Genomic DNA, 19,515 nt, shown 5'->3' on the forward strand with positions numbered 1-19,515 from the left:
ATTCCATGTTTATTGTAAACTTGATTTTATCAATAGATCTCCTATGTTTTTATGCTTGCTATACACAATGATAGGTTCCAATTTGAATAGATCTTTGCATATTGGGTCTGCTTCCAAAATATTCCAGTACTTTAAAATCCGCTTTTTTAGTCCTTTGATGCGAGGGTTAAATTTTGTAACCATGACCTGTGGATGGCTAGGCTTTGTGTTTTCTCTATTTCTTAAAAAGTGTTGTCTTTCCTTCTGTGTTGTTTCTTCAACTATTGGGTTGATTTCTTCCTCAGAATAGCCTCTCTTTGAAAGATGTCCCTTGAAATCCTGTAGAATTGTTTTAAGAACTGAAGGGTCTTTAGTATTTCTGGAGTGTCTTATACATTCTCCTTTGATAAAACCTTTAAATACAGAGGCGTTGTGTGCACTGTTTCTATGAAGGTATTGAAAATTATTAGTTGGCTTTATGAAAGATTTGATATCAAGTTTCTGGCAATGATTAAATCGATTGCCTTTGTAAACCGTTGTGTCCAGGAAATTTACGGATGAGTGAGCTATTTCAAATGTGAATTTAAGATGTTTATGACAGCTGTTGCTGATGTCAAAAAATTCTAGAATTTCTTCCTTTGTTCCGTTAAAAATTATGAATCCATCATCCCTAAATCTGCCATGAAACAGAATTTTGTTGACATGTTGAAATTTAGATTCAATAAACTGCGTAATTTCGTACATTCTCATGTCTGAGATTTCCGGGGAAGGTACTGCGCCCATGCTGCAGCCTATGATTTGTTTGTAGAATTTTCCGTTAAATTCAAGAAATTGTTTTCTAATACGCATCTGAGAAGAAAAATTAAGTCCTCTACATCAGGATACGGGATGTCTGAGTGGCTTTAATCCGCGTTGTTGTAAGCATTCCTGACGGCATTTAGTAGTTCTTCAAATTCCATATTTGTATACATGCTGGTTACATCGTAAGTGATTAGTAACGCATCCGACGGGAGTTCTAAACATTCGATCTTATTGATAAAATCAGTAGTGTCCTTGATATAGGTTAATTGTTTTTGTACGATGGGGATAAGAAAATAGTCACAATATGCCCCAATTTTCCTCGTTGGTGTATTGCACTGAGCAATAATTGGCCGCCCAGGTGGTAATCGTCTGATACTGCATAGGTCATTAAGGAGGGCATTTCGGACATTGTCTTGTAGTTTGTGTATTTTAGGGAGCAGATAAAATTGGCCGCATTCGATTGACTGATTTTTGTCTTTGAGAAATCGTAGAGTAATTTTATCTATGGAGCCCCTGGAGTGCATATCAGTTTTTCTAGTTAGAATAAGATCTTGCAAGTTTATCAAGTTTGGCTTTTCAACTTGCATATAATGCTTTGAGAGTAACTGACGCTCTGCTTCAGATATGTACTGATTCCTGTCCATTATAACTATAGTATTGCTTTTGTCCGCTTTTTTTATGACAACATTGGGATTGTTTTTAAGCGAAGAAAGAGCGTTTCTTTCGCTATGAGAAAGGTTGTCTTGGAATGTTTTGGTTGTGACAGATGATAATTCCAACTTTGTTTTGTCAATGTATTCTTCAAGTAGGCTACATGTGTAGGAGGGCTGAAAGCCCGACGAAGTTCTAAATGGGTGGATTTTTGAATCATCCCCATTATCAAAATGATATTTGCATCTCAATTTTCTAGCAAACTCGTCGAAATCTTTAAGGATACACCTCTTTACGTTTTTTTGTTTTGGTGTTGGAATGAATTTAAGCCCTTTTGCTAGTAGGACATATTCATTATCATTTAGTTGGTATTTTGATAGATTGAGGACGTATTTACGTGCCTCATTTAGGTGCTTCGACTTATTGATATGTCTGAGGTTGGCAAAGTATGGTTTGATTCGTTTAGTACTTTTAGTGTCTTTTTCCCCTCTATTGAAGCGCCTTGCCATTCTAATAGAGGAAATGGATTCCGAGTTTGTAGATTATTGAGACTACAATTAATAAATGAATATCGTCTATTACACGTGTTGACGTTGTAAAAGAGATTATAAAAGTTTAGCTGTACTGGCCCGTCTAGTTATCAGAGTGTGATAAGTTAGAGGGTTTGTAGTAATCTAATGCGCGGATAGGTAATTAATATACTATCAAAATCTTAAACCTCGTATATATCACACCGCCGAAACACTAGATTAGTGTCGAGTCAAGTGATTTGAGGTACGTGGCTGATGAGAGTCACTTTCTTTGAAGCGGAGAGATGAAATCTACTCCATAAAATATACAAAAAGTAATTGATGCTGCAAATTACCTTTATTTCTCAAGAAGGCCTGTTACATTTCAAAAAGGCACTTACTTAAATGTAGTCATTTATATTGGTTATAATTTTAATCATTTATTGTGCATGCATAACTTGAGCACAAATTTTATGGATATCTCAGACTTCACATTGAAGAATGAACTTCTGCGACCACACAACGAGAACTTGCTGGTCAGCTGTGATGTAACATCGCTTTACACAAATGTGCAATTGAAGAAGCTTATGGCTGCTGTTGATACGGCTTTTAGGGAAATTCTCAGTCTAAGCCGAACCCACAACAGACCAAATTTATTTACTCAGAGTTAATATATTTGAATTTGCAAATATATACAAACCAATAATTGAATATGCGATGGATTCTAAGTCAGGAACCCCATTCTGTATGCGATATTCGCTAATAAAATCGATGTATAAGATTATTACAATACCAGCATATTCAAAAGAATATAAGGATTGCAATACAATCCTCCAAGAAAATCCTATTGTGTCATTAAACACATTAAAAATCTGAGTAATATGCTCCTCTCCTAACTAATTTAATAATCTGTATAACAGATGTGCAAATAGGCTCCTGATGATGGCGGATTTGCAGCTAATTAATATACTATCAAAATCTTAAACCTCGTATATATCACACCGCCGAAACACTAGATTAGTGTCGAGTCAAGTGATTTGAGGTACGTGGCTGATGAGAGTCACTTTCTTTGAAACTTTCTTTGAAACTTATTGATAATTTTTCTATATATTCAAATGTTTTTTTTTTTGAAGGTCAATACAAGTGTATCCCCCATTAGAAGTTTTGAAAAATGTTTGGTCCATATGAAAATATTATCAAGTTTGCTGATGAAGGGGTGCAAATTTTAAAGCAGTCATGGGAAATTCGACAGATTGCTTGTAGACTTGATCTCCATTACCTATGTAGATATCGTCAAACAGAAACTCAAGACCCTTTTGATATAAACATTGGATTACTTGTGTGTACAATCATAATGTTGTTTTGCATTAATTCAACTACATGTACATGTTTCATCTAAGATAATTTTGTACATGACAATATAATGACATGGTAAGCACATTTACGAGTTCCATTTTTATCGGTAAAGCAGTTGTCTTTGTTATAAAAAAAATCCTAAAATCTATCTTGGCTTTTAAAAAAATATTTAGAATACTTGAAATGATCACAAATTGAGAAATATAATACAAAATCATATTTATTTCTTAGAATTATGATCAAAGGGCAGATCACTCTAAATACAAAAAGAGTCAGAAATCGTTTATGTGCTGTGTAGAAAGGTTTTTTTTTAAATCAAATTTATCAGAAGATATTAGGGACATTAGTTGTAACAAAAAGTCATAAAAATACATGTAATTATACCTAGGAAACATTCAATAACAGAAAATATTAAGGAAATTAAACATATCATTGTTTTAATAAGTTGACTTAAGAATAAAGGAGAAAAATTGCCCATATTCGAAAATCCCATTTCGTGTAAGGGAGGGGGTGGGTGGCTTAGGACCATTGTTTTTTTTTAAATATAATACTACATTACCACTTAATCGACCTTACCGTAACATAAAGTGTGGGGGCCAACCGGCCTTCAACGAACATCTAACGAGGCTAGGGGGTCAATAAATTATTTTTTCATTAACCTCCAAATATAACTTAAATTTTGGGATATCTTAAGCTGTCAACTATCATTTGGAAAAGAAAAATTTCATAAATTTTAGTTTTAAAATTTGATCATTTTATTATATCTTTATATGGCGCTCTTCTTCTAAAGGAGATCAAAATAGTCTAAAAATGGCCACTACCACCTAGCCTCTTTAAAATAGTAGAAAATAATGTCTGAAAAAAAGTGGGGGCCCCATGTTGCTACGTGCCTGCTATTAATAAACAGAGTCAGAGAGATTTAACAGTATTTATATAATATACTATGTCTGAGAAATTAAGTAATTTATAGATATGAGGATATGAGTATGCAAAATTATAGACATGATACGGATATGCAAAGTTAGAGAGATTTAACATTTATGAATGACTAAACGAAATTACAGACATTGAAAAAATATGAAAGTTTCAGAGATATTCCTTTACAGATGTAAAGATTCAAAGACGTAAACAGGTTTTATCTCAGCTCACCAAGCTCTCTTTTGAGTACATTGGTGTTTCCTATGTTTCCATGGTACTTGGTATTTTGATGCTTGTTTTCTCAAGAGGAGCCGATGTCATCTTTTTTGCCGCGTCTCCCTTGTGGGTGGGAATAGCGGTAATGATCCATACTGTTGATTCTTATTAGTCCCCTACAGGTGAAACCAGAGGAGACTATAGGTTTCCTTTGCGTCTGTCCGTCCATCTAACTGTCCAGCTGTCCGTCCGTCTATCTGTCTGTCTGTCCTCCCGTCCGTCCGTCCGTCCGTCTGTCTGTTTGTCTAGCTGTTTGTCTGTCTAGCTGTCCGTCCGTCTAGCTGTCTGTACGTCCGTCTGTCCGTCCCATGTCTGCCAGTCTGACCTACTTCGTTTTTCGCACTTTTTCATAAACGCTTGTAGATATTGAGCTGATTTTTGGTTTGTGAATGTATCTTGATGAGTTACAGATCACGATTGAATGCCATACCGTTTCAATGATTTTTACGGAATATACGACTTTTCAATGTTTCAGGGTTTTCCTCGCTTTTTTCCTAAACGCTTGCAGATATTGAGCTGGTTTTTAGTATGAGACTTTACCTTGATTCTATATAGATCATATTTGTATTTCGTTTTCTTTATTGATTTTAGAAGGAATTATGGTATTTTTATATTTTAGAATTGATTTCACGATAGGGTTCGTGATGCACTAAAGAGCTAGGCTCATGTTATGCATAAAATAAACCTGTAAATATACATGTACCAAATTGATTGATTAACACTTGATGATTTATTAGAAGCATAGAAATAAAGAAGAGACCTAGTACTTTCATTTCCTATTAAAGATTTTTTTCTAAAAGTCCAGGTCTTGGAGAACTGGCTTTTTAAAATTGGAATGTTCTTGAATTTTAATGTTAATAGAAATATTTAAGTACTTTTTATGAAGAAAAATACTATGAGCGCACTCTCTAATCTAAAGAATATAGCATGTCTTTTAATCCTCGAAAACAATTCTATCATTAACTAGTTGTATATTTTAGATCAGAGGTTGCGCTCTATATCAAATATCGAAAATAATTTTAAAAATTGGCCCTTTTGTAGACTTTTTTTGTAGACGTCGTTTTTGGTAGATATGCAACCACTTAAGTGAAATTCACTTCATTGTTAACTAAAACTATAAAAAAAAAAGCGGTTTCACATTTCAGAAATTCACAGGGCCAATTGCAAAAAAGGCAAATTAAAGTTATTGTCTTGATACACTAAATTAATGTTATAAACGACATTGTCATGATTTGAAACTTTCTGGATAGCTTTTAACTTGATTGATTATAGATTAATTTTGCATTTCCTTCTGCTTCATTGATGTTTGAAGGAATTGTGGTTGTATAATTGTGTTCACAATAGGGTTTATGATGCACAAAATTACTGTTCTAAACGAAGTTGTAATGATTTGAAAGCTGGATACTTTCTAGTGACAATTGTAGATAAGTTTGATTTTTTGGTATAAAATTGTTTTTTAACCGCGTAAAATGAGCTGCTCTGATCAAAGCATTTGACAATGCGTGTGTCAAATGGCATTCAAAGACGTCGTCTTTCTTTTTAAGGCAGATCAACTTAATTATACACAGGGTCTAATAAAATGACATCCTAAAGAGAAAAGGGGATCCCGGTAGGGGACATGTATTGCTTATGCAATGCTCGCAGAATGCTTTTTTTCTCTTCACATTTTTGATTGTTTTGAATTGATTTTGCGCTATTTAATCACATCTAATTTTTTAGGTTTGAGTTCTCCGTATTTGTATTTTACAATGCCAAACATTTCAGTAATGAATACAACAAGTATACCTTTCCTTTTTAGCTATTGGTGACAGGAGTTCTAGGCTATATAGCGTCAAAAGCTGACGTTCATCATGGGTTTAATCCATACAAAAGGACGAGTCGCTTGGTAAACTTTTACTTTCAAACAAACCTTAGCCATTAATATTAGACAACGATAACTTGATTATTTATTTTTTGGTTGCTCCTCAAAGCGTTTCAATAATGAACAGTAATCCAATGAGTTTTTTTATTGTTAAATTATCAAGTTTGTAATTTATATTTTAATATATTTTTTAGTTGATTTCCTTCTTCTGCTTATGTATCGTGTGCCTTTTTGTGAGTGGTTTCAGCTTTTTTTTTCTCCTGGGGTGCTGTAGCTATATGTTGGTCAGGACAGGAATCGTGCGGCATGGACTCAGATCAAGAACTCATCCTTTACTCCATCAATTTATTCATCGTTATTATAATAATCACATGTGTTCTTTCGGGATGCATTTGTTCTTGTGTCCATAAAAAGACATTTGAATTACACAGTGCGAGAGGGCTGTTTTATGAACGCAGAATGAACGGTTTAGAAAACAGGATACGTAGTATAGAGGATCAAATTAGGAGCCAGCGGAAGGAACGTGTAGAAGGTCAATCCAGTTACAATAGCATTTAAAGCCATACTAGCCCTTCATAAACTAATTAAAAATGAAAGAAAATAAAAACCATTTATAAATTACATATTAAACTTACATGGATAAAACCCTTTTAATTTTATGTACATTCAGTTTGCATATCTTTAATTACATACCCTCTACTTAACTTGACGTGTAAAATTACGAAAGGTATTCCACTATGTAACAGAATCCCTTATCTATAATGCATTTAATTTGTCTTCAATAAACTTCTATTTTGTGGTTTGGGGTGTAACGTGGTTGAGCCAGGCTATCTCCAAATAACGCACACTTAAGCCCGTCACAATGAATAGAAAGAAGTAGGGCCACTTTGGGCCTTATTTGGCCCTGAGTATTTCTGAAAATTCAAAGCCGCTCAGTTTAGGTTGCAAATGCAGTATTTATCACTTGGACTGTTGGTGACTACGTATCTATTAATTGTGACCTAATTTCACATCTAGTCAATTCATTATGATGACATAAAATGCGTAATTTTCCTAATATCCTGTAAATTCCTTTGAAAATGACCTAAAGTTGAAGCGTTTTTTCAATATTTCATACAGAGTACAACCTCTGATCCAAAATATGCCAATACATAATGAAAGGCCTATTTCTGAAGATCGAAAAACATGTTTAAATTTTTGGATCGTGGGCTGTGCTCATATTTTAATTCTTTGCTGAAGGTAGTCAAATACGCATATTTTCTGCAAATTTCAAGAACATTGCAATTTCTCAAAGCCTGTTTTCAAATATTTGGATTCTCAAAACGAAATTTCATTATAGAACATGAAAGTACAAAGTGTCTACTTTATTTTGATATCTGAAAATGGAAAGAGGGTGATAGTTAATTAATTGATATAAGTACAGGGCCATTTTATGCACAAGATGGCTCTTGCTCTTTATCTACAAAAGAAGGAATTAAATATTTTGATAAACGAAGTCACTCTCGCACATACATGCACACCGTTCTCTTTCACATATATGAGAAAAAAAATCAATAAACTTTTGAAATGTGACAGACAGACAGAATATTTATTACCTTTAACCTAGTTGTGTTTTTTGATATGTAAAATATCTTAAAGATAGGAAGTTTTATTGTTTCCTGTATAATAAATGCCGATCAACATGAGTTCTCAGTTCTTCCCAATCGACTTATCCGGATCACAACAAATTAATAAGTTTCAATCTACATGTCAGTCTTTCGATCGATCGTCCAATCACTTCTAGGGCTGTACTCCTTGAACTTATGGAAAGGTGTTGATCGTCCTTGCCTTTGGTCCCTCTGGAATACTGCTAAGCTCAGTTGTTTTCCAACAGCTTACTGTCCTTTAAAAAAGGACCATATGCATATTAGCATGCGCCTACAACCGAAATTCAGTTTCACTTAAAGCTTAGAGAAAATTTCTAGGTTTTAACCTACGCCAAAACTTTTGAACAAAGAAAGATAGAGACTTAATATTTGGCAGGCATACTCTACTAATTAAGCCCTTAAATTTCACATGACACAAAGGTCAATGACCTTGTGACCTTGTGACCTTGACTGTGTCCTAAGTATATGCTAAAATACTAGTAGCTCTTTGAACCTTCACAATAACTTTTGACCCATGAGAGATAGAGATTTCATGAAAATGGTATAAATCCCATAAAGCAGGTTAACTGCATATGCATCCAAAGGAAAAGAAAAACCAACGATCATCGATCTGTGAGCTAGGTACATACTTTGCAACGCATATAAAATGGGTTGGGGGCTGGAGAGGAGAAAACGAAAAATAACACAACTGAAACCTCTAAACTGCACTTCATCAAACATTTTTACATAAAGAACTAAAAGATAGGGAAAAGGAGGGCTCGATTCTCAGGTTTTATACCTCTCCTTTTTTAAAACTGAATTATTTGAAATATTAAGATCTACTGTAAAAAAAAAAGTACTCGGTATATAAGGGTCTTAGTGATGGTGAGTGGTGAGAGATAAATATTGGAAAGGAATAGTAACTTATAAATTCAATGGAAAATCAGCAACATATCTACATTCGTACAATTTACTGAAAACAAAGGATAGGTTTTGGGGCCTACCGATATGATGTAGAATTGTTTTTCTTCAGAAACCCTGGCCCAATGGTTCTCGAGAAGAAAATTTTTTAAAGACTTTCCCTTCCCTATTTATTCCTTTAACAAAACTTATGGAGAACTAAAAGTGAGGAAAGGGAGGGCTCGATTCTTATGTTCGATTCCTCTCCTTTTTTAAAAACTGAATTATTTGAAATATTTAGATCAACTGTAAAAAAAAAAAAAGTACGCGGTATATAAGGGATTTTGTGATGGTGAGGGCGAAAGATTGTAAAGGAATAGGAAATAATTAATTCAATGGAAAATCAGCAGCATACCTACTTGTACTCTCGTACAATTTACTGAAATCAACGGATGGGTTTTAGGGCATACTGATATGGTGTAGAATTGTTTTGAATTTATCTCATTTAGATACAAAGCATTTAAATTTAAAACGCGGTGTCAAACAAGTTATTTCTATCAAGCTTTTTAATAAGTAAGACAAATCATGCTATTATTTTTCTTCCTGCAATATGCATGCACAAGGTTAAAAATTTAATTTCTTTTCTAAAAAAAAAAAATAGGTTTTAAGAAATAGGCTAAAACTTCTTTTGGCCCCCTTTTTGGGTATCTTTAAGAATAATCCAATAAGTTATCAACTGAAAACCACTTGTCACCCTGCACCCAAATTAGTATTCGTTCAAAGATATGGGGTACACAGAGGTTACAAGAAGATGAGAAATATGTCAATTTCCGAATTTTTCATTTTTATTCAAATTTTCATCGATTATTTGGTACATTCTGCTTCGGAAAACATTGAGCACGAGCTTGCCTATCCACCAAATTTATCTATTTCATACACTAGTATATATCAGGTGTATCTAGTGTATGAGAATCTCAGATAGGCATGTTTGTGCTCTATGTTTTCTAAAGGGAAAAGTGTCTAAAATTTGACGAAATTCCACTGAAATTAAGGAAATCTGGGAAAATTTCAACTTCCGCACGCTCCTGTGGCTGCAGTAAACGCTTCGATTCAAAATTAGTGACAGTTGTTTTTTTTTATGTAAAAAGCATCATTTTAAGTTTATGACAACAAACTATCATAATTTTAACCATGTTCTGAATTTTCTAAAACATAAGGGGCTAAGATTCCGTTGTAACAATACCTTGGCCTTTATTGTGAAAATCTGCATCTATATGTTCATCGTTCATTTCATTATGGAATCAATTAAATGCAATTTCTGCAATTCAAAATTAAACACTCAATTACATTTAACCTTTTCAATGAAATAAATGGAAATAACGAACAGTATTTAAGCTTTAAAGTCCATCAAACAAATCAAATGAGATCAGAGCAAACATGGACCTCCTCAACAACAGAGGTGGGAACAGGTGCCATGGAGGATGGAGCATCCCCTGCCGACCTGTCACAACCACCGTGTGCGCCTTATCATGATCGGGAATAAACGGGAAAATTTGTCAACAATTCAGTGTGTAAAAATTGCCTAATGATTAAAATACGTCAGTCAGCATTTGACTCAATGTATAAATTGTATTTGCTGACAAGTTCATTGTATCGACCATAGAACTTACAAATTGATGACTATAATCGAAACTGCTGGTATTCTTGTTTCATCAACTTGTTTAATTGTCAATAATTTACCTCATTTTAGAAGTTATACATACGTAGAGCATGCACCTGCGTAACGAATCAACGTTAACTGAGAAATATAAACCCTAAATGGAGGTGACAAAGGTTTAAATGTTGCAGAACTAAGGGAAGCGGACGATAATAAAAGGAAAGTCATTACGACAAATTGTGTTTACGATATATATTAAAATCCTTTGAACACTATGCATAATAATCCTAAATAGCTCTCTGTATATGAAAGTATTTGTATTGGGATCTTAAAAATTAATCACGATGACTGTCAGATATGATATTGCTCTGTCGGAATGTGTGTGGCCTGTACAGCATTTTCTAATTTCTTGCACATAAGCTTGTCATGTATTATGTCTGTTTATGTATCTGAATGTACACAAATTGTTGTTCTGTGATCCAACCAAGAGAAGATGGGTTTTGCTATCATAACTCAAGCTCAGCGGTTTGTCTATCAATTGACCTGTCAAGATTGTTTACAAGAAGTGGCCATTCTTATCAATCATCTGTATTGTCCCGGTGATAAAATCACACACTAAGATGTGTGATAGAGCGTCTGTACAGATTCCATATGGTGATAGTCCCGATCCTGATGGAGGTCCTGTGTAAGAAAATCGATGTCGTCCTCCACGATCTGTCACCACTACACCACGCCAATAGTCAGACACAATAACATCACCGATGATGTTCTCTGTGATGTAGTTAGGATCATTATATAATTGCTGACCATTGTTATTGTGTTGTATTTTCTGTATTTGTTGTCCTTCGTAATTGTATCGGTTAACCAAAACTATACGTGTATCATCTCTACGCATCCCGACCAGTTAATCTCCACTGTTGGGAGAGCAGTAGACACAGAGGGGTATCCATGGTTCATTTATCTTTATCAATGTTGACTCTTCTTTGTTATTGCTAGATAACTTTTTTAATGTTAAATGTACTGTCTATATAAATAAGATCACCGCTGATGTCAACGGTATGTGCTCCATAACTCCACCTATCATATTTTATGTCGGTTAGACGATATAATATGTCACCTTCTTTGTTTGTCAATGTACGTTCGTTCTTCGTGCTATCACTTATCCAAACCAGGTCTGAATTCACACAGGAAATATGCCATATACAATTGACATCTGCAACAGTAACGGACTTGCGTAACATAGGTATTGAAATAAGTTTCAGCTGTGTACATTGGAAACAAGTAGGAAGTTCACATGTATGACAATAGTTTTCAAAAAATCTTTCAGGATGTTCCACACATGACTCTTGTTTTTTAATAGGCTCATATTTTTCCCGGTAAATCACTACATCATGGTATACAGTATCGAGATCAATAACATGTCTCTCCTTACACTGTAGACACAGGTTATATTTACACGAGTTACAGTAGAATTCTGTGTCCCCCTGACATAGGAAACACTGTTCTATGTCATGCTGTTTGCTAAATCTTGAACCCATGTCATGGAGGATCTAGGTCTTTCTGAACACAATTATCTGAAATATTAAATGATATATTATACTTATTGTTCTTAAAAATCAATATGTGTGTTAAGAGAATCTTTGGTTGCTGTATTCAGATCTGATGGACTTTCATACTTTATTTGATATTCTTTCCCAAATATGTCGATATAACTCATAAAAGTTGATTCAAACATTTAATGCAATTTAAGACCAGCATAGAACATTCCACAGCACAAAATTACTCTTTCTGCATGATGCGTGTAAAAATAGGAATCCAAACTTAACAATACTCGATACTTTAAAAGAGGAAAAATTGATCTTTTTCTTCTAAAAAAAAACCTTCCGCCACAAAATATAGTCCCTCACTAAATGTTTTCGGTACGGAATTTAATCATAGGGTTTTAATTGAATGTAGTTAAATTAGAATTATAGAATCCAAATTTATTGTACAAACTAAAATATTTTGTTTTTAAAAGAGGTGAAATTAAATCAGCTGAAAAGCTGAGGAGCGATCCTCGTTAAATCAGATTTTTCATGAAATAATATTTTTCTGACGGAAATTATGTTGAAATTATATCAGTCAATGACAATATTAATTATAACATATTGATCTGAAATATGGATAGCTGATTTAAGATGTGATTAAATGTCCTCAGATCATTTTTTTTAAAACACAGCGCTTAATATTTAAAGACATAATAGAGGTAAAGTGAAATCTGTCTTATCCGGTGTAAAGACGAATAACGACCCCCGTCGAATAATGACCGGGGGTCATTTTTCAACGACAAATAATGACCCCCTACCCGTAGAAAAAAAATCATTTTTTGTAGAAAAAGTGTCCTAGGGAGTCATTATTTTATATGTTAGTCTTATAAAAAAAATGACCCCCATTGGAAAATGACCCCCTTTAAAGTGAAAAGAGATTCTTTAAAAGTGATTTATTGCTCCTTTCAGTAGCAGGCAGTTACAGACCAAATCAGAAGCTTCAATAACGGCAAATTCACACGTGTTAGTGTTTATGTTTGATTATTGTTAAATAATTAGAAAACCATTCAATAATCAGCAAGAATTTTTCATGCATTATAAAGCAGTGATTAGCATTGTTTTCTTAGCCAAAAATCTCAAAATTGACAAAATTCTTGAAAAAAGCCTTTGGTGTATCCTTAAAGAATGATATTCCACTTGTTTTTAGAAATCAAACCATGCAACAATCGGGTTCCAATACTCTCTAATAGAAAAATTGATTTTTCCTTCATTTTAACTTTTAGCTTGTATAAGTTTGGCAAATCCTATTTGACAATGAAAGAGGAGGAAATTTTTAACCCCCCCCCAAAAAAAAATTACGTTTAATCAAAACAAGCAAAAAATAAATGAAAAGCAAAAATATAAATAAAACTCTACACCTTTCAATAATACTGAAAGAGGCTCTAGATAAAATATTGAAATGAAGTTAAGTCTTCACACAAGTTCAATCATATCATAATTTACTTCGCCATGATTAAAGCATACTTTAAATATTGATGGGGGTATACTTGAAAGTATTGTAGCAGAGTAACAGTTAAAAATTAGTAGAATAGTAGATTATTTTAAGCTTAATTTTAGTCCCTCCTTATAGAAAAATAAAGGTAGGGTAGTTTTTTTGTTGCTTTTGTTTATAATCAACTTCCCCCTAAATAATAAATAAGGGGGTGGGTGGGTAAAGCACCTAAAAATATGCGCTGTAATGCTATGGGTTAGTGTAAAATACACATTCTAATTTAAAAACTATACATGTAGACATAACCTTTTGATTTAACACACAGTATTCATTACATTTCTTATTTCTTGTTTTACTCCACGATTTTACCCTGTTCTGAGTATATTTTTCAGAGAAATGATATATGAAAATCAGAACAAACATTTTCATTTTTGTAACGTCTTCTTTATACTGTATCATAATATGAAAAGTTAATTGAAGACCTTTTCTTTTTATGTCCCTGTAATCGAAGATTCGGGGGTATATATAGTTTTATCGTGTCCGTCTGTATGTCTGTTTCTCCGCAAAAACTTTAACCTTTACCATAACTTTTCATTTATTGTAGCTATGTCTTTCAAATTCAATATGTGAACATTCCTTGTGACAAGACCTTACTTTGGGTACCACAAGATTTGACCTTTTCACCTTTACCTTTGAGTTTGTCCCATTTCACAAAAAAAAACATTCAAATCAATTTCAAAGCACTTTATGTAAACCCACAGACAATAGATTAACTCTGTTTGTTACAAAGAAACAAAAATAATATTATGTGAATTGCAAAATGCCATTTATTTACATTATAAATGGCTATATGAAAAAACACAAAATGTCATGCATATAAACATATAATGCAGAATCAGAAAAATTGAACAATTGAGAGATATCATCAATTTTGTTTCAATAGATATCAAAGGTGGGGAATTATTATTCACCACATTATTGTGTTTGACTTCTTAGAATAGACGGCGTTATAGACAACCTTGTATCTCCGGTACGTAATATTTACTTTTCATACCTTTTAGCATGTTGCGAATTACAAAAAGCTTTGTGACGTCTTGATATCCCTTTACTTTAAATGTGTATCCTTGTGCTAGTAAATAACTTTTCTAGGTCGACATCGCCATGTTGGATTTGAAACAAAAGTCTGCAGAATGGCTGCCGCTATAAGCATTATCTTAAATGAACTGCTGATACACTGGTTTAGTTTGTTAATGCTGCTTACTAGAAAATATAGTTATTAATCAGTTTAGTTCTGAAATCAAAATCCGAAGCTCTAAAGTTACAACAATAGGAAGCAATTTCTGACTGTAATGTGAAACTGGCACTAATCTTGTGGCCATTCTCCGAAGAACCACTTAGTTTTAGATGTGCGCCCAAACACTAGGTCACTTCCATCCGTAAACATAGATAGTGTTTCAGAGGTTTCCCACCTATCATCTATTATCAATGACCTACCATTAAAACTATTGATGAAAACAGACCAAGCTTCAAGATCAGCCCTTGCTTCTTTGTTCAAACACCGACATATATATACATAGATATAGAGTATATTTAACGACCAAAATAAATGAGCATAATTTTCGTATATAACAAAAGTTTAATTTTACTTGAGAAATTATCAAACCAAAATGACCATTTTCAAGCAAATAAGTGTCTTAAGAGACAGTGTTTTGAACATTTCAATGTTTTCTCCCAAATTAGGCGGTTGTTTAACATTTTGAACTCCAAAATTAGTATCTAAACTCGCAAATTGAATTGGAATCTTTAACATATAATTACAAACAGAACTAGAAACTTGTTGAAGTAATTTGAACATGTTGAAGCAGCTATTTGAGATACTTGTCATATATGTATACATGTAGTTCTTTAAAGTGGAAATGTTACATTTTTAACAGAGAGGCACATAAATATCTTTAAAAATTCATTAGTTAATTCACTGTACATTTTGATCCTAGGAAATACTAGGTAAGAAACAATTAAGGAAGCAAAATATCAAACACCAAAAGCTAAAAACTGATATAAGGGCATGTGTCGTGAATTGGGAAATATTATCATTTATTCTTGATGTTAACTAAATGTAGAATGACATGTTACATGAATTCTGGTCATTTTCATTCATTTGAATAGGTAAGTTTAATTGATACACTTCAAACTTTTGTGTCTAAAGTACATGTACAAATGTACTATATACATAGATATCTCATAGTGACAGATATGTTAACGTTTTTATCTCTGTCTTTTCCAAGTGAGTTTTTAAATGGCTACTCCGATCTCCTGGGCTCAAGATGTCATCACATGTGACCTCTGTTATAATCCAACCGAGCAGTTTTGTAACAATGTGTCAAGTTAGTTTATGTGTGGATTGTGTCAGTAAACATGTAGATAGCCGTAAGTCCCTCCCTCATGAAATAGTTCTTTTTAAGAACAGGAAGAAACCAATGGTATGCGAGGCCTATTGTCAACAGTGTGATGGACCTGTGTGCTTCAAGTGTATCCTTGACAACCATAAAGGTGATGATGGCGTAGAATTATCAAAGGTAGTGGCAAACAAAAAAGAAGAAATTGAAAACGATACGAAGGAAATTGAAACTGTTATCATTCCAAAGTGTGAGAAAAGTGAGAAGGAAGCCAAAGTTAGAACCTCCAAATGCACTGCAAGGTATGAGGAGTTAGAGGAAGAAACAGAACAGCACAGGATATTATGGCATAAGGAAGTTGACACCATTTTCAACAAATTTTGCTGTCTGATTAAATCAATGAAGGTCGATCATCTACGTACTATAGAAACACATCAAAATGACCTTAAATCTTTTATTCTAGAAATGAAGAGAACAGTTGAGCGAAATAAAGAAATTATGAGTATAACAGACTTTCTGAAGTCATAAACTACAAATCAAATATAATTGAATATAGGGACATAAAAACTGATATCCATTTTGAAATTCCTTCTCTGAATGCAAACATGGTCAAAGGAAGTGAACTTAAAATAGAAGTAGGAGGTTACATGTCAACATTGACACATACACTCGATTTGTTTACGAGCGAGTTAGACAAAGTTATAGCCACAATTCCAACTGAAGTTAAACCTCTTCTCACGGTGGTCTGTGTAGGAGCAGATAAAGCTTGGATCAGTGGGAAGGACACGGCCATATACTGTGTTGACATACACGGGTCAGTACAGGAATTTGTCAAGACTGCCTCTTTGGAAAGGCCTACAGACATCACACTGACAAAAGAGGGTGATCTGATATACACTGATTATAAAAATAGAACTCTGAATATTTTCAGACAAGGGACAATTGAGGTATTAGTCACTACACAAGAAGGCTGGAAACCAAGGGGGCTTTGTGCTACCAGATCAGGTGACGTATTGGTCAACCTGTATAATGGAAGCCAAAACAAAACAAAGTCCTCTACCAAGGACAAATGGTGAAACTGGAAATATATAAAGATGGCAACGGAAAAGAAATCTTTAAAAGGGGTAAATTTAAACTGCTTTTATCAGAAAACAACAATGGAGATATATGTGTCTCTGATCCTAATGCCAACATGGTGATTGTGTTGGATAAGGTTGGAAGTGTTCGATTTCGATACGATGGGACACCTGCCAGAAAAGAGGAGGTATTTTGTCCTAGCCAGATAGTAACAGACTCTATGAGTCAGATTATTGTAGCGGATTACAACAATGACTGTCTACACATTCTTGATGAAAATGGACAATTCCTTAGATGTGTTGATAGTTGTGAACTAAATAGTCCTTATGGATTGAGTGTAGATACTGAGGGTAGGCTGTGGTTAGGATTGTGTTATTCAGGGGAAATAAAAGTGATACAATACATGAAATAAACAATATAAACGTTTTATGAGGATTACCGATTATGCAAGATTCATTTACGATTGCAAATATATTTTGAAACATTACTGAAACTTTTATATTATAAATACGTAAGTGTTGTACAAATAATAAATCATGTTTTTATGAAAGCTTATATAAATATTTATGCTTGGCATTGCTTACGCACCACTTATTATTCTTATCTGTGAATTGAACATTTGCCTCATGTATCGGTGTTAGTATATATAATACTCCATCTTTTCGAATACATTAGGATTGACAAATGTCTTGGTGTCATGACAAAACCCAAAAATAACTTTCTTGTCCGAAAACTAATTCCCAAACATGCATTGGACACCATTTTGCCTAGATATGCAGTTGCTAATTACAGATGATGGTACTGAAGTTAACACTAGATGCAGTCTCCCATTTAAAATTAAATAATATGCAGCGATTGACTATAATATATCATCTGCTAGTCAACGAAAGCCCCTGAAGACATTATATTGTCCGTTTAAGCACACTCTTCTAGGATCAAATACAGCATAAACAGATTTTTAAAATCGTTTTTTAATCAGTACAATCATAAAGAAAAAATAGAAATTTATTCCTTCAAAAAAGTGTGGATACGATTTTCATTTATTCTATGAAATGGTCAGGCTTCATTAACATTCTAATTTTATATCAATTTAGACATTAAAACGCTTTTTTTCTTGCTTAAGTAACATAAAAACATTTCAAATCCATCATATGCAAGTTTTGAAAAATAAAATATCATATTCTTCTGGTGGTGCGAAAGCAATATTTTCTATTTCTGTATATACGAGGGGTGTTAGAAAAGTTCGCGGACAAGTTCAATTGTGAGCGCGCTATTTCTACGAAACCAGTCAAACTTTCCAGATAAAATCTTTACCTTTTTTTCAATAAATATACAAGAATTTGTTGCTCTCCGGTGATTATTGAAAAATATACAGCTTTTTTATTTTGATAAAACTTGCTTCACGGAGCATGCTACATTTTGACACGTTTACATCACAAATACTCTTTATTAAAATTAAAAATTGGACAATTGCAGAGCAAAGATATTAATGATATTTTACCTGCCGCTAAAGTATTCATGAAACGTCACTGGGAGAAATTTTGAGCTAAATTGGAGGGTATATGACTGTTTTATAGCCGTTTACAAATGATCAACGCGTAAAAACACAGCCAAAAATTGGAACGTCATTGAGCGTCATGGAGCACTGCACTGCGTAAAAATTATGTATGCAGACTGGAAAATATCTAAACAGAGATATAAATGTTCAAGATGCTGCAGGGAATTCCCTACACCTACAAAGGACAAGTTTCAAATGGTTGTAGCTTCATAAGAATGGAAGGAGTGACATTTTGAATGATTAACTCCATCGATACTTCAATACCCCGTATCGCATGGACGTTGCGTTGCGCCTATATGGTTTTGCATAGTTTCCATACCTGATCGATTAACTGCATAGATTTTTTAAGATCTCAGTAATATCCGAATCAGTACAAAAGACATTATAGAAGAAAAGTAACATGTCTTGATATACATATTCAATTTTAAAGTAGAAAAAAGATAAGAAAAATCTGAAGAAATGAAAGATTTATAGAACTGCGACAAAGCTTAACGGGTTGAAATCTGGTTGTCACGTCGCCTTACGTCAAGTGATTGCTCCGTGAATCCCATGACCTCATGGTAAAAATCGTTGTAAATTTTCAAGATTTTATTATAAGGACCTGATTTTTTACATACCAATAAACAAAATGCAGGAATTTATTCAGACATAGGTCATACTTCACAGTACACAATATATTTTCCGTAATTCAATGTGTCCGCGGACTTTTCTAACGACCCTCGTATATATATATACAGTGTATTTTATAAGTTATACTTCTTTTTGAAATTTAATCTGTTTATCCATTATTAAAATTTCTATTGATTTAAAACTAACATAAGAATGTGTATAAATACATGTATTAAATTCAGTCTAACACTGCATGTATATTTCTTAATATATTAAAAGTTTGTGTAAGAAACGTTTTCACATATCGTTTATCTTTGGGATCCG

General features: G+C 33.4%; 2 protein-coding genes across 2 annotated transcripts; one reads left to right on the forward strand and one right to left on the reverse strand.

Moving 5' to 3' along the window:
* Window positions 1-11,089: 11,089 nt before the first annotated feature.
* On the reverse strand, window positions 11,090-11,428 carry LOC134248975 (uncharacterized). The gene has a single exon (XM_062731352.1). The coding sequence runs from the start codon at window positions 11,426-11,428 to the stop codon at window positions 11,090-11,092; it is 339 nt and encodes a 112-aa protein (XP_062587336.1).
* Window positions 11,429-16,552: 5,124 nt separating this feature from the next.
* Window positions 16,553-17,023, forward strand: LOC134248976 (uncharacterized). Its single transcript, XM_062731353.1, has one exon. It carries the CDS (start codon window positions 16,553-16,555, stop codon window positions 17,021-17,023), a length of 471 nt encoding a protein of 156 aa, XP_062587337.1.
* The last annotated feature ends 2,492 nt before the right edge of the window (window positions 17,024-19,515 follow it).

This window comes from Saccostrea cucullata, unplaced genomic scaffold (assembly GCF_032062105.1).
Source record: "Saccostrea cucullata isolate Sc308-1 unplaced genomic scaffold, CSIRO_AGI_Scuc_v1 ctg10851, whole genome shotgun sequence".
Classification (NCBI taxonomy): domain Eukaryota; kingdom Metazoa; phylum Mollusca; class Bivalvia; order Ostreida; family Ostreidae; genus Saccostrea; species Saccostrea cuccullata.

Excerpts from the sequence above, each read along its gene's own strand:
- LOC134248976 (XM_062731353.1), top strand. The coding sequence starts at position 16,553 with ATGGTCAAAGGAAGTGAACTTAAAATAGAAGTAGGAGGTTACATGTCA.
- LOC134248975 (XM_062731352.1), bottom strand. The coding sequence starts at position 11,428 with ATGCGTAGAGATGATACACGTATAGTTTTGGTTAACCGATACAATTAC.